This window comes from Venturia canescens, chromosome 6 (genome assembly GCF_019457755.1).
Source record: "Venturia canescens isolate UGA chromosome 6, ASM1945775v1, whole genome shotgun sequence".
In the NCBI taxonomy this organism is placed as follows: Eukaryota; Metazoa; Arthropoda; class Insecta; order Hymenoptera; family Ichneumonidae; genus Venturia; species Venturia canescens.
The window spans coordinates 468,952-485,065 of record NC_057426.1 but is presented as its reverse complement, the minus strand read 5'-3'; the positions used below and the strand labels follow the sequence as shown (position 1 = coordinate 485,065).

The 16,114-nt window shown below is 40.8% G+C and overlaps 2 protein-coding genes across 2 annotated transcripts; both read right to left on the bottom strand.

The window, feature by feature from the left end:
* Nucleotides 1-9,496: 9,496 nt before the first annotated feature.
* LOC122412160 (uncharacterized) lies at nucleotides 9,497-11,838 on the bottom strand. The gene is made up of 4 exons (XM_043421505.1): nucleotides 11,673-11,838; nucleotides 10,471-11,300; nucleotides 10,154-10,393; nucleotides 9,497-10,063 (listed from the first exon to the last, which is right to left on the bottom strand). Exons 2-4 carry the CDS (start codon nucleotides 11,272-11,274, stop codon nucleotides 9,698-9,700), a joined length of 1,410 nt encoding a protein of 469 aa, XP_043277440.1. The 5' UTR covers nucleotides 11,275-11,300; nucleotides 11,673-11,838; the 3' UTR covers nucleotides 9,497-9,697.
* LOC122412310 (uncharacterized) lies at nucleotides 11,810-15,836 on the bottom strand. Its single transcript, XM_043421777.1, has 3 exons — nucleotides 12,872-15,836; nucleotides 12,354-12,605; nucleotides 11,810-11,907 (listed from the first exon to the last, which is right to left on the bottom strand). Exons 1-3 carry the CDS (start codon nucleotides 15,834-15,836, stop codon nucleotides 11,810-11,812), a joined length of 3,315 nt encoding a protein of 1,104 aa, XP_043277712.1.
* Nucleotides 15,837-16,114: the final 278 nt, after the last annotated feature.

Below are 16,114 nucleotides of genomic sequence, written 5' to 3'. Positions count from 1 at the left end.
GATTTTCAAAAAGTCAATCTGCTTCGAGTCTATCTTCGATTTCGTGCACTTTCACGTGAAACGTATTGGCCGTTTTAGCATCGATGAACACCCCGAACGATTCATTCGAATGGCGACTAAACATAGAACGACTTTGAATAAAATTGACTCACAATGCGAGAGCTCGATCGACGAGAAATTTTCAACTGCTCCAAAAGTTGAATGCGCGAATTTCATGTCCTCATCATCGGGGCGTATACCCTGTGGCGATTTAAAGTCGCTTGGTCCATGGGCGATATATAGGTTTGCATTACGATGACGATTCTTCAGCGAAAGAAAAAAGCGAGATGGAACATTATCGATACGTTAGGGAGGCTCGCAGTTGGCTGGTGAGAGTCGGGTTGTTCTCCTTTCTTCTCTCTCTCTCTCTCTCTCTCTTGCTCTCTCTTTTCCTGTTACTATCCTTAGCCTCGAACCCCTTTTCAGCTTTTTTTCACTTATTCTTCTTTTTGCTGTCTGTGTACCGCCAGAGTGGAGAGGAAGAAGATCCGCTTCTGGAGGACTGCCGAGGCTTGATCTAGATAAGAATTTCATTTAGTTCACTCGGACTTTATTGCTTCCGGTATCTGACGACGCAAGCTTCACAAGTAAGAACGACCGGGACAGAGGTATGGGAAAGAGAGAGACCGTGATAGCAAAAAGGCGAAAGCAAAAAATCATTCATAGCGAGAGAAATCGAGAACGGAGAAGAAAGACAAAAAAAGCTCACTGGAATGCAAATCGAATTTCGAGTACCTCAGCGCACCCCGTTTCCTTCAAAATTAAAAAAAAAACTACTACTCGTGCTAAATTCATAATGCAGACCAGTTCAGAAATGAAAAGTCCAAATTATAAAACTGATGAACAGCGGAAAACAATCATTTCTTATATCACGCTGGTTTCCATTCATCTTCTCTCGAGGGGAGACGAAAAACATTGAGAATCGTTTGATAGCAAATACGAAGTTCGATCCACCCAATTCAGAAAGTATCCTTTCGTCACAGAATCGAAGTTGTTTCAATCGTTACTATTACAACTTTATTTATTTTTGTATCTTTGATGGAAAATTTGTATCCGTTGAAAGCTTACTTGAAAGTCGGACCAATAATCCAATTGCCTTTGCTGACTTTCATTTCTTTTTCATCGCTCTTAAGCGTCATCATAAACTCAATATTGTTGCACTAAACCAAAACACGATAAAAAGGGTAACTATGTCGCCACAACGCCAGGACAAGATGTCAGAAGTAACACATTAATAGCCTCCCAATCGATCCTCCACGAATCTTTTTATTTCGTTCATCTTCCATGCTGCATGCTCTTTTATTAGAATTCTCAGAGAAAATTGGAGATTCGAGCGTGTGCTAATATTCATGAAACGAGATCGTTTGTACTCATCAGAAGTTAGGACAATGTGTAAACTCAAACCGACGCTGCGTGCAGTATATGCGTTTCCTTCATGTACGTGGATAAACACTCACGTCCGTACATATGGTACGCTCATTAATATTCATCAAGGTGACGACCGAAAACTGAGGATTCCTCGTCTTCTTACACTCATCACGTTGCCGCTGCTAGGACGAAGCTACGCGCGGGCCTTGGCTGCGATAATGCATCAAAGACTTTCATCATTCATACAATCTCCCTCCATCTATAATAATGAAGCGAGATGATGAAATAAAAGATGGTCATATAAGAGATGAGAAAATCCACCCAATACACAAAAAACTTTTCTTTCTAGCAGTATTTATCAATCTCATGAACAGCAAGCTTCGAAGATCACACATCTTGACAAATGTACGTTTTCTTTTCTATCTCGTGCACTATAAAAATCAATGGGATTTCAGATAAAGGTATAGAATAACCCAAGAATCTGAGCACACGCTTGACACCCGTACCCTCCTTGATATCAAATCCCTCCCCCTGCCATTCGGTACGCTTTGGCAGGTGGTGGAGAAGAAATAATTCAAAATTTGCACGGAACTTCCTGAGAAATATGCTATTGGAATCTTAGAGATGATGATCATTTTCACATATCCTATATTTGCGAAGTTATGTTTCAACGAAATTTCATTAGATACTGGAATTCGAATAGTGTGCTGCTCGCATTCGCATTTATGAAGAGAGAAAACAAAACAATTTATCAAACTCAATCACGAAATTTATAAAATGACGTAACATTCGTTTTGATAAACCACATGATGATTAAAAAAAATACAATTTAAAGTCAAGTGATCGTTGATCAAATGAGGATCGCGTTTTATATGGCGATTGTAGCACAGTTATTTTGATTCTTATTTTAGCAGAAATGTCACAAGTTAGCTGGAGAATTTTGAACTCTACATCTCCCTAGCAAGTTATTCATTCCTTCAAGACTTCCTGAAAGTATAACGAGCGATGAATTGATGTTGTTTTTATGCGCAATAAGATGGGAAAACTCCGTTAATTTTTCGGCTGATGCGTGAGAGGCTGAAAGTTGGAGAAATGGTGAGTTGTATTTTAGGTAGGCCACGCTCGATATCTCTTTATGGCTGTCTCGATACTGGCGCGTACTACTGCATATGCTGCTTCTCCCGTAACACGCTCCTAAAGTCTACGAGCTCGATTCCGTCTCGATATCCCCGATACATCTGGCTTCGTACTATAGCATCGATATAATCTACCCGGTCTGCTTCATCCCCGATGTTCACCCACTCGCTTCGTCGTTAACTCCGTGAATCGTTCGCGGGATCGATTTTTATTGCTAGCTTCGAACACCCAGGCCCTCTATTACATCGCTGCAAAAGTTCACTTTGAACCCGCTGGAGGAGTGCTCCTATAAAACGATGAATACGCTTATGTGTATTTCATATTAAAAAAAAAAAAAAAAAAAAAAAAAATTAAATTGACGATACATGAGGAATTTATTACATGTTTTAAAATTGACGGTGGATTCGCTAACTTCCGAATACTCTGGAGATATTTCATGCCGGTATATAGAGCATTCATATCCTCTTAAAACGTAAGGTTTTGAACCGATACTTGAGAGCACCATAAACGAACTGCGAGTAGCTAGCAGTCTTATTCATATTTCAAAACGAACCGTAACAACTTTTGAGTATAGATTTTCTTTTCGCATTCATTAACTAACTTCTTTCCGAACGAGTTGAACAATTCGGAATATTCGGTCGAGGTTTCACTTTTGCGAGTTGCAAATACTTTCCATCATCACTCTATGGAATGCGTTTGCGGAAATTTTAAAAAACATTTCAGAGACAAGGAGCTTCGGAGCAACAGCTGAAATCATGAATTATTATTCTGGCTGATTAGCGAAGTTATTCCATTCTTTACAGCGAATTCATAAATTATTTCAATCGCCTTCGTTCCACTCGATTATTTATTAAATTTACAAGATTTCATATTCAAGTTTTGTGCGTGTTTTATGAATAAATTACGAAAGTGAACTCGTTTCATCCAATTCGATGAAATTATACAGAACTACTTGCGGCGAACTGAACGATATCCATATTCAATCAAAAAAACATAATCGATATACATAAAAAGCAAACAAAAAAAGATTAGATTTGCGTATTTTTGATTATTGATATCCGCATGAGTCATTTACATACCGATGATGTGATTAATTTACGAATGGACTTGACAAAGCATTATCCGCATTTATTTCGTAGAATTCGACTGGTATTGAAAATGGCAGATTATGAAATTATAAAGTTAGGTTAATATAATGGCCTATCGGATTAATGACAACGAGCGAACACTTCAAATGAATAAGATGCGAAATGAGGATACAGTGGTAGAGTTCGTCGAGCAATGACCATTCATTAAACTCCAATATAACACGTGAAAATTAATGAGCTCTAATTGTGCCAATACGCAAGAGTATCCACTTGGACGTATTCTACTGCCTACGGTTTTCGAGCCTCCACCATTTGAATTTCCTCGACGATTCTCTCGTATGTTTAGCTCGCGCGATCAGTTCCATTCGCTAACCTCTTCTGTACCGAGGTCTCGTTAGTTACACGAAATGGTTGTTACCATCTCGCGTGCTCCAAATACTCCCTGAATACAAGGAGGAAACAGCAGGAATCCAACTGTTCCTACATTATTCTCTCTTTCGTTCTCTACCTTGGCTGTGTGCATATACATTGGCATCCGTACAGAGTGTCTTAAAAGCGACTGGCGACTGGCAGGGGCTCAAACTTGGATCGGCTACTGAACTTGTTCGTATTTCAAATAAAAACAGCTCTTGGCAAAAATACTCGTGGTTCAAGAATCTTAAAGGGGCAACGAACGGATCGGCCAAGTATGAAAATCGAAGGATTTTAAACGAATTTGACGTAGAACCGAGATTCACTTTCAATTAAAACGTTTTGAGATTTTTCACCTTTGAAATTACAAGTTTAGATGAATGTTGGTGACTCGGTCCATCACTTGTTGGATGCCCTGTAATATCCGGATCTAAGAATTCCCTCCAAGTGGTAGCGTAACAACGGCGTACTTAAAGCAGCTTTCCATTCATCGATCGAATTCTACCAAGCCACGCATCCTGTGTACAAGAATTCCACGCGGTTTTGAGTTCTCCTTCCTCAGTTACGAATAACCTCTCGATTTTCTCCTTCTCCCATCGCACAACATTTCCGAGTGCGAGGAATAATTTACGCGAGAACAAGATCCTTCGTATAATCTCTCGCTAAACAGAGCTCTCTCATTGAGATGAAAAGTCACGTATCAAGTTCTTCGGGTTCCTCGTATACGATGTTCCGGCCTCGCATCATTCTTCAGCGTAACTATCAGCCAACCCGGATTAAACTGGACGTTTTTACACTCCGGTGAAAAAGGGTAAATAACTCGTGATGGAATCTTGAAATTCATTGGTTCAAGACAATAAACCATGAAATTCGATCATTCGGGGAGACCCAACAACGGGTGTACTCTCAATCGGACTAATCGTATCGCGACCAACCGCAATCAATCGAACTTTTTACTTTCTACTCCTCGGATGGTTGGGGAAAGTTTCTGAAATTTGTAAAACTGCAAGTAACTTGAGATCACTATACGATTTGTGCAAGTAGTTATGACGTTTAGTTTTCGCCGAACCGATCGATGATATCTAATCGAATCGTGTGTTCACATCGTTAATCTACTTAGTAATTATTTTAGCCATGCTCGAACCTGTAATCTATGGTCAGCAAGAGCGGAAGGTGGATGAGAAAATTAGGAAACTGCATGGTAGATGCGAGTTATGTTTGATTCTCATTATCGACCATGGTATAGTGGCATTAATCTTTGAAGGGCAGTAGTTCGCTTAGCCCCGAACAATTTAGTGGAAAATAGCTAGTAAATTGAGTAAGTGAACCTTTTTTACACCGTTCAACGGCAACGACGAAATGAAATGGAATGCCAACAGGTTGAATCCTGAAATAGTGAAATCCAAGGTAAAATCGAAGTGGCAGAATTGCATGAATAAAGTAGCAGTATAAAACGAGCAAATTACAATTCCCATCAGATTTTTCTCGAGAATAGCTTTATGATGGAGCAAAGTAGGCAGACGATTTTAAAATGGGAAGATGTAATTAGGAAAACACGTGACGAACGCGTAGAACGTGGCCCGGCGAAGAACCTCAGTAGAGCATGCACTCGACGCTCTTCACTCTGACGCATACCTCAATGCTTCGAGGATTGCACCCATAATCCCAGTGGTAGAGTCGAGGAAGGACCTCGTTTCATTGGAGGAAGAGCGAGGCTCGCGGAAGTGTGAACGATTCGTACGTCAACGTGGAGAACTAATTACGTTAACGGGAAATTAACAAGGAAGCACGTAGCGAGGTGGTGGCAGATTCGCGAGGGCTGCTGCCAGCTGGAGTACAACCCTCGAACCGTTCATTAGGAACACAAGCATGCTAAAATACTTGTCTAGATACATTGACGTACGTGTATAACGTTAGACGTAGGAGCAAAACAGAGGAAACAAGGGGAAAAACGATATTTTCATTATGCGATTGTGAATGCACAGTCTCAAAGCAATACCGCATTCATTCGGAATGTTTGAAAATCATGTGAAAAACCGTACGTAAATCGAAGCGAAGTTTTTTCTAAACTTCGCTTCGATTTTTTTCTCATCAATTTCATGCAGGCTAAGAAGTTTTGTTTATTTCAAGTACTTTTATTGACGTTGTGATCCTTTTGCTGCTCCTGTTATAAGATCAAACGGCTGAAGCTCGACTAGTGTTTGCTACTGACATATAATACTCGGAAATATATGACAAGTTGGTGAATAATATTGACAAAAAGTGGATAAACCTGAACTGGAAATATCATCAATAAAGGGAGGCATATGAGAAATGGCGGTTGGATATATATTTATCTCTTTCTCTCTTATTCTACGCTTTGCCAGCTCGGAATATTGCAGAAGTGCAATATCGATATTTTATAATGCATTAGCCGTCCTTATTCGAACCGGAAGCTCTGATCAGATAGATTCTCCATCGATAGTGCTGGTGCAAGCGCACGAGACCGGGACGGCTGTGGCACAGAGTTGATATATTTCGAAGCATAGCACACGGGAGCAGGACGTTTTACGTCTATATTTATACTTAGTTATAGGATAGAGGCAGTTATGTATAGTTTCCGGGTTGCCGCGGAACGTCGGGGAGCAGGGTATCCAGGCAGTGGGGTAGCGGGGGGAGAGTAGCAGAGAAATAGAAACGAAGTACGAGGTTGGTACAACACACTGGCACACGGCACACCCCGACGGTGGAATCATCCGCGGGTATATATAGAGGGTACTGAGAAATGGCCCGTCTCGTAGAATACTCGGGTTATCCCGAAGCCATACGCCCCGATATATCAAATCTCGCAACAACGGCTAAAACCGACGTCGCAACTTTTGTTCAATAACGCCGAACCGATATACCTTTACGGAACTGTGTTTCCTTTCTGAGGCGAAGATCCGTAAGCCTCTTCTCCAATAGCACGTATGTGTATATGCGCGTGTGTTTTCACTTGTATCCAGTTTTCGTGTGTCTCACAAGTTTCGCCAAGAGGGATGAGCCGCGAGGGTTTCGAGCTAGGACAACTATTTGTCCTACCCACGGATTACACGATCAGATAAATTTCTCAGTAACAAATCGGCCCTCCCTGACACTAGTTCGATCGCTCAGAAAGCTACGGGAGCTTTTTTCCTAAGGATATTCGTGTACGTGTTATGTCCCATTGAAGATTATTATAGGCTTGAGCTATGCCTAACTGTCTCGAATCATTAAACTTTAGGGGTAGTAGAGTAGACACACCAGCTGTACAGCCAGCTTGGTATGAGATCTTTCCTCGGCAAAAGGTTCAGGACCGTTTCTTCCCTTTCTTAACTTTTTTCATTCGAAATAAAATCCTTGAAAATCCTTCATTCGCAAAAACGTACGGAGGATCCGGTGCGGAGTCCGTATGTGGACAGCTCTCGTCGGTCCGTACCACTTCTAATGGAGACCTACCCTCGAAAGAGTTCCTTTTTTCCAGTGATACCCTATCGTTTCCGAGTGCTCTGGACGTCAGGAAATATGATATAGTTCCAAAATACGTGAGGAAAATCGTTTACGAAAGAGTGTCGCGTTTGAAACGGCGATGAATTGGAAGCTCGTGTACGTATAAGGCCCGCCTCCGCAGGCTACTTCTTTCCCAACAAACCATCATTCATTATATGCTGGCGACCTAAAAATTACTATTTCTTTCACTGTCATGTAATATAATATTCGTCTCTCCACGCTCTTCAAAAAGAAAAACGATTCTTTTTCAAGTTCCAACGAAACATTATCCATCGATTATAGAACTTCCTTGTTCTATAAACGTTGTTTCTTGAAACTCCCGCTTTTGTAGCATCAGTTATGACCACCAATCGCTGCAAATTGAGCTCCCGCGAGCCAGAGCTCACTAACAGCTAGGCCATCGCTCATTAATTATGTCCACACCCCCCACCATCATATCCCTGGTTGCTCCAACGTGCCTGTATCATCATAAACCAGCTCGTCGTAATAATCCCTAAACGGGCCAATCATAATCCCTTCCTTTAAGGGTGAGCTTATGATGAGGGTCTTAAGGAGAAAATTATACATGACGAGGAATACGCACCCATAAACTATAAGATTCGTATCTTCTGCAAGGACACGTCTTATGAGAGATTTCACTGCGTATGTGAAAAACCGCTGCTAAATTGTAACGTTTACGACTTTAAGGCCTCCGCAAAAGCTTATCGTTCAACTGACTTGCTTGAGATTTGTTCATCTCGAATACCGTCATGTATACCGTGCTTCCGTCGAATAAAATTCATATCTATCGAGAATAATGTTCCCGCGCCTTATTTTTATATAAGCATCTATATATAAATTAAAAATAAAATCACTTAATTGGTATCGTTAATATTATATTGGGATAGAGAAGAAACAAACTCGCCGTTTAGCGAGGATTATGCGAATTGACGTTTTTTGTTAGTTCTCCACAGGATCGAATAAGGAACTCAACAAGCATTTTATCAGCAAAAAAGTAATGGCTATGGCGTCCCGGTGGGGGTTTCGGCAACCCGCCGACGTGTACGATACTTGAAAAGCATTGAAGAGAAGAATACGAGGATCACGCTCCTTTAGCCTCAACTAAAGGGCGGCGAAGCCCGTTAAAACAATTCGCCATGTAGTTTTCGAGGTCGGTGTAGCAACGTCGACAACTGTTGTTTCAACAACTCTCGTTTTCCCTTCTCTTCCTCTTCAGCTCGAAGCAGTCCTTTATACTCAACCCTCATGCTATGCCTCACGCTCCTTTTCGTATATCCGAGAATCTTTGACCCACAGAACCATACGAAGCATTATATACGTGTATAGAAATATAAATAGAATTTCCAGGAAGGAAAAAATACACACACACACACATACAGGTGCGCGCACGAGAGAGCAGGAAAGTGACGCACCATCGGTAGGTCAATTTTACGAGGTTCCCGAAGATGCGGGACATCTGGCACCTTCGCCACCTGGCCCTGTCTTCTCTCCGACTTTTGTTTCATTCTCTTCCAGCTCTCACATCACCGAGCATTTGCTTTTACAACTTGCCACCCTCTTCAAACTGAATCTCCAAAGTCACGTACTTGCCTCACTAAAATCACGCAGCTGGAAATTTAACCCTTATACTCGAAAGCTCCGTCATCATAACGTCCTTCCACGTTCCACGATTTTTATTCCAGGATTGAGGCACAAAAAAAATCTTAGCAGCGTTTCGTGGCCAACGAAAATCACCGAACTTATATCTCAGTTACACGCTTTTCCAGTTGTTTTTCATGGCTTCCGCTTCTAAGTATAAATCATCAATCCGAACACACTCGTTGAACTTGAATTAGATACAATTTTGATTTTATTCTGTAATTATCTCCGGATTCGAACTGATGGTATTATTTTCAAAAATTTCAGTGGAAATATTCTTTATTTCAGCGTCCTCCCACCGGGTTTTCGTCTCATATCATTGAAATATAAGCGGTACAAGGTCAGAGTGAATTGAAAAATCACAGAGTTGCAAAGAAAATAGATTACATGAATTCGAAATTGGTAGTATACTAAAGAAAATGTTATGTGCACGGAAGAAGCAGCATTTCTGTCCACCTTCCACTACTCCAGTATTTTCTACTCATCGTTCTTTTCCATTTTCTCTGCTATTATTCTACGAGCTGCAAAGCTCTATCCACGCAATCGATAATCCACAGAAAACAAGAACCTTGGATCGTTTTAAAATACGGAAGGATTATTCGTTCTCTGAAGCATCGCTCGTACCACTGAAAATCCTTCGTTCTCGACGACAGCTGCTGCTTCTTTTGTTTGCTGCGCTTCAAAGATTCGTAAACTTGACCTAATTTTTGGTCAGTTATTTTCGTTGATAAATTTTCGAGATATCCAATGACGTCGGTGTTCATATCAATTCCTAATGACAGGTTTTCCAAAAAATGTTCAATCTGCCTTGCAAATAAGTTGATGATAGATGATTTGTTTTCGAACGATGGATCATCATCGAACGTCTTATTTGGCTGTTCAAGAAGTAACGAGTTTGAACTTAAGAATCTTTTGTCAACAACGATCGGCAAAGGGGTTTGTATAATTTAGTAAGCCAGACATACCGCCAGACGATAACGAGCAACAGCTTTTTCGACTTCGTCCAAAAAGCGATCCCCTTCGTTTGCAATTCCTAGCAGTACGTTCAAAGTCGCAACTTTGTAATTATTTTCGGATGTAGATTTCTGAGGCTTTCTCACGCTCGTTGCTGCATTGCCAAACGGAAATAACCAATCGTATGGGTTCACATAAGTACTTGGTAAAAAACCAAGCCGATCTTGACTGCGTTTGACGATCGGCCGAAGCTGCGTGGCATAAAATTCGATCATTTACAATTTCATCATGAGTTTTTTCAATTTTCACGATAGGTGAGAAAGCTTACCTTCAGAAGCCATTTTTTCGAAAAATCGATTGGTTCAAGGGGATTTAAAAACAATCGATATTCCGGAAAATCGTATGCCAAAATGGGGATGAAAATAAATTGAGATCCTTGCGTTGAATTAACTCTGCCTAAGCAATGATCCCGTTCGGATTTGTGCAAGTACTCAAAACCTGTTAAATCTCGATTGATGGCGAATAATCTGTGGGCCTTTTTCGAGGATTTTGATGATGAGCGATTATCATGGATGATGGTGCCATCGCGTTTGAGCTTAAAAGTTTTTCCCTGAGAGTCAGTAGTGACGAGCAGCATTTTGCTCTCACCGATTGCTTCATCGTTCAGTTTTGTTTTTAGTAAATTAAAAATGGACACACTCCGAGCATGCGCATTCATTTTCGACGAAAATGTCAATTCATCATCTTGGATCGAAAGTTGAGTGGTCTGACCGACCCGAACGTCGAAGAAGCCTTCCTTCGATATTTCCATTTCAACTTCATCAGGCATCGACAACCGGCAACTATTTTTTATCGAGTCGTAGGCGACTGTTGCGTAACACTTGTGCTCCATGCGACAAGTCAGTAGAACTGATACGAATGCGTCCGACAATAACATCTCAACTCTGTCACCAACTCTGGTTGCCCTATGAAATTCAGATCGATACGAATCCGTCCGAGTCACGTTGCTCAAACCCGATGAAATTGCTTCGTCGTTTTGTCGTTCGCTCAAATTGACGTCAGGGTCACTCACGAAGAATCTCCTAAATTCATCCTCACTCCAGTCACATAACAATGGCTCCTCCTCAATCATATAGCCGGTAATTATTTGAGTACCATCTGTCGATACCAAGCGTTCCTCGGACAAGTTAAAATTATATGTGGGTATGTGTATAGTATAAGAAATCTTATATATTTAGATTATCCAATTTTCACTCGCAACATTCAACAACGCAACAATGAAATTTCGTTATGGTCCAACAATATGGTATACCAATGAGCGAATTTTACGTTAGATTTTACGTTCAATTTCCTATTAATCCATAATCTTATATATTTTTCTTTATTTCCGGCAGCTTCTTTCCAATTATAAAATATCAAAGGCGACGATTCACTCTTCAATTTGATATTTCCTTAGCATTTCGCAAATAGTTATCTGTAATTTCGTGATGTGTACGAACTTGATTGAAGTGAGTGTGTTTAGTTACTAACCTGGAAAAGAGACGAACAGTTCACCTCTCGAATTCAATACAGACCGGGTCCCATCATCGCGTAGCGTAAACTTCTCGCAAGTCTCAACATCCGTGCTCGTTCTCACGAGAGATCTATCATATATACGGGTAACCTCATCATTCTTGACTTCGTAGCGACGACCATCGTCCTCGACTACGGTGTACCGAGTTATCTTGACTCTCGCAGCATCTTCCTTCGATGAGTGGATTTCTCCCTGAAACAAGAAAGTTCTTACTCCATCCAAATGATATATTAATCTGCATTATCAACTAATTAATTGCTGGTTTTCAAATATTTTTTTTTCCAAAACTCTGACACCCGTTACATTATTTCAGTTCTTGGAAGTATGATAAGTTTAATTATTGCTTTATGTTTATTTATATTTGAATAAAAAGAAAAAAAACAAAAAAAAACTCAACGGAACGAGGCTCGGTCGATAATTTGACGTTCGAAGATTTGCGGGTACTTTCAGCTCTGACATTTCTTCCCGAAGATTTCCTTGGGCTAGAAGATTTACGTTTTCCTTTAGTCGGCATCGAATACATTTTCTTCGGACTTTTGTAAAACTCTTCTATAACTCGAGTTTCTCATGTATTTAACTTGCCGGATCTGATGATGATGTATCAAAGCCGATGTATTGGTATAGAGCGCGAGACGTACCTTTGCTAACGCTCGTATTGCTTCCAGAGACAAACTCTCCGGAGAACTTGTCGTACCCGAAGCATCGAACTATTGTGCCATTCGGACGCAACACTTCGATCTCATTGTCACCGAGAAACTTGAGAACAGTGCCGTTCCTCAAGAACTTGCGGTAACTCTCTCGTGACACGTTCTCGCACTCGGAACCTTTTGAAACGTACCTCTGCTGAATGTAGAAAGGATTCTCGAAACTGTCGGCTCTTACGATCCTCACTAATAAACCGGACGGCCATGAAGCACCGAATTCAAAGCCAATACAGCTACGCCCCTTCTCGAGATTCGCGTTTTCTATACAAACAGTTCGGAGTCACCTCTCTTCATAGTTAATTTGCATTTACCTTGAGAATCAATAGAAAGCTCTTCAAGATCACAAACATTTCTGTTATTCTACTAAGAACGGCACGCCAAGAGATCTTTGTTGTGTTTACAAACGAAGCTGCGACTAATTGTGGTGTATCAACGTTGAATGCATTACTCACGGTCAACTCGTGAGATCTGAGAAAAAGCCATGACAATTCCATTGTTGGTCGTCAAGTGAAATGGCTGGTTGTGATCATCCTCAGAACCGATTGTACGTTCAACTTTCAGGAAACAATCTTGAAGATCAATACCAATTCCGAGAATTTTTTTTCCATGGAGCCATTCATCCAAATCGACCTTGACCAGGGTGCCATCCGGGGAGAGGAATGTTTCACTCCGTGTTGTAAGATGAACTACGTTAGGTCCGATGTCGTAACCTATGAATTTGTAAGATTCGTCGTCTTTGGCACATCTCAATGACGGAATTTTTCTGCTGCTGCTTTCGCCGCCGTTGTTTTTCTTTTTCTTATGATCAGTATCACTCTTAACGGTTTGAGGATCAATCTTTTCCAAAGGAATGTCCATTTCGATAAGTGATTTTGACTTTGAGATTTTGCGTCTCGTCTGCCCTTTTAAAGAATTGGGTAGTATAAAATCATGGTCGTCGAAGGTCGTTACACCGAGAATCCCAATGTCACTGTGTTGACTCAATTTTCTTGTCAATTCACCAGGACTCATTGATTTTCTAGCGAATCTCATCTTCTCAATATGACGAATAAAGTCCTTCTCTTGGTGAATAACATATTCGCAAAAGTTTCTAAGGCAAACAGGCGTTACTATTTTGAAAGTTTGTTGAGACTGAGGATCGTCGTAAAAAAAAAACGGTCGTTTTTCTTCATTTTGTTTGGCTTGAGATGATTTCCGTGGTTTGTCAACGTGACCGAAGCACAGTAGCATCGAGTCCGTGATCTCGGAGTATTCGGAGTAAAACCTTTGATATTTTTGGAAGCATTGGTCGACCGCCTGTAGTAAAGTCCTGGTAGATAGTAGACGAGCGTCGATAAACTCCTCGAGATACGAACTGTCTCCTCTCGTTTTTCCGACTTTTTCACTCCCCGTTTCCGTAAAAGGGTCCAGATCAGCCAGCATTTTATGGCTGTTCTTGAGAGCGACCGACATTTCTTGAAATCCGAGGATGTCGTCACCTCGAGCCACGTGATAATCGATTATACTATCGCTTTTGGATGCGAGTAAATTGGAAATCAGATCACCACCGGATGCTAAAGTTCGATCGGTTTGAATGTCTCTCGATGCCAGTGGGAATGGCTCTGAATGAACCGCGAGAGGAAAAGCGCCTTTATTTTTCCTTGTCACGCCCTCGTGATTTTCGTCGCAGATAAAACTTGGATTAAGCCGATCGTGAATCATTTTGTCGAAGAATCGAAGGTGAAGGTAGTGAATAAGTCTCTTTGAATTCACTGGAAAACTCAAGCACTGCGCGATCTTTTTTATACAATTCTGATGTTTTTTTTTGGCATCCTCCGTAAGCGTGTCATGATTCTTCCATAAATCAAGAACTCTCGGATTTCGATAACTTCTTTCAGCGAATTCAGCCAATGATGTAGGCTCAGGCTTAACTAGCTTAATGATATCGTGATTAAGCGGAACGTGATGAGTCTTCAACTCGAGGTAATCACATTCGAGGATGACTCTTCGATTCACAGCTCTCGAAGCTGAAAGAAGTTCCTTTGGAATAAGTCGAGTGGTAAGATTACGTTCTTGAATGTGGTTCTTCCAATTGTTCTTGTGATCACCTCGATCATTATCAACGATCAATGAAGTATCCGGATCGTTGTTATTTTCTGATGCTTCACTGACGAATGATTTCTCATGGAATCCTGAAATTTCGTAGCTATTCGAAACGCTCTCGTTCGAAGAATGCTCATTTGAAATATTGGCTTCAACTTGGGAAATCATGGCCTGCAATATAACACTGACAAAAGAACATTCAGCAGGAACTGCGTTCATTATAGTCATGTAAATTTTCGAATCTCCGGGTGATTCTGCAGGTATGTGCAAAACCTTGATGCTTCTGAGGTATTCGGCATGGAGAGTCTGAAGATCAAAAAGATCGTAAACAATATAAGAGACCCGATCATACAGGTCTTTTTTATATTTTTCGATTTCTCCGTGGTCATCGTATGAGGGTATTTCCGGTGGGCAAAAGTTTCGAATCATGACACTGGAATAAAGCTCTATATTTTCCTCATGGTTCAAGGATTTTTCAAATGTTTCCCAAAACTGAGCGAGTTCCTTTTCCGTTAACTTCTCGAGTAAGTTGCTTTTCTTACGTTCAACAACTTTATCGGTCGGTTGTAAATTTCTTCCGGTATTATCGACGGTACCAAGATCATCCTCCGGATTTTTCATCTTGAGAACGCAGATCAAAGGGAGACCGGCTTTCATGAGCTCCAATGGTAAATTTGGATCACGAAAACCCGTCAGAATAATGAACAAATGAGGACCGCTCTCCGGTGAATCGTCCACGTAAAACTTGTTCTTCTGTATTTGGCCGCGTTTTCGTAAATAAGTATGTGATTTGGGTCTAACCGAGAGGTCAAAAGCTTGATCGGAGTCTTTTGTTTTTGCTGATTTGATTGAACGCTCCGATTCTGCATTAGTGGTAGGTAGCAAAGCTCGTATACTTCGATCTATCTCATGCTCGATATCTGTTTCCCTTTGGACTCTGAGCATCGTTTCCATTTTCGCTCGATAAACGAGGTACTTTACGAGTCTGGCCGTGAGCCAAGATTCTAAATTTTCACCTCGAGCGATGAGCCTGTTCGCTTGATGAAATACTCTCTGTGCAACCGGACACTTGCTCTCGTCAATTTTTGACAAACTTTTCACGCTGTTCATCAACTTTTTTAGTGTCAGTACATGAATAGCTCTTCTCGAACCATTTTCCGCAGGCTCCTCAAAGAATTCGATTGATCTGATTTGTGATGGCACAGTTTCGACAATCATTGACATCGTGCACCACCAATTCTCATCGTTTATCGTTATGGCTTCCAGAGCTTCGATCCACGATGATGACGTTCGGCTTTCCTTAGCCGAAGTTGATTGTTTCCTCTTCGCCGTCATTCTCTTAATAACATTTATTATTTTCGAAGCCACTCCAAAAAGGTTAATTTTTATTTAACCTTTTCAAATCGCCCGAATATATAATAAGGAACCAGATGTGATGACAGTTATGAAACAAGTGAATGTACAGCTAGACACGTCCGTTGTTTTTTTTTTTTTTTTAATAATAATGAGGAGATGATACTAGCTAAGCCGTGTCTCCGCTATACAGAAATTATTGAATTAATCAGTGAATACGAAATTGATGAGCGACAAATCGATGGTTTTTGTCGACAATC

Excerpts from the sequence above, each read along its gene's own strand:
- LOC122412160 (XM_043421505.1), bottom strand. The coding sequence starts at position 11,274 with ATGATTGAGGAGGAGCCATTGTTATGTGACTGGAGTGAGGATGAATTT. Across the intron at positions 10,394-10,470 it reads CGAAAAAATGGCTTCTGAAG|CTTCGGCCGATCGTCAAACG; the intron begins GTAAGCTTTCTC and ends TATGCCACGCAG. Across the intron at positions 10,064-10,153 it reads TTGCTCGTTATCGTCTGGCG|CCAAATAAGACGTTCGATGA; the intron begins GTATGTCTGGCT and ends CTTCTTGAACAG.
- LOC122412310 (XM_043421777.1), bottom strand. The coding sequence starts at position 15,836 with ATGACGGCGAAGAGGAAACAATCAACTTCGGCTAAGGAAAGCCGAACG. Across the intron at positions 12,606-12,871 it reads TCAGATCTCACGAGTTGACC|TGAGGATCGTAAGAGCCGAC; the intron begins GTGAGTAATGCA and ends CCGGTTTATTAG. Across the intron at positions 11,908-12,353 it reads CAATACGAGCGTTAGCAAAG|GGAGAAATCCACTCATCGAA; the intron begins GTACGTCTCGCG and ends TTCTTGTTTCAG.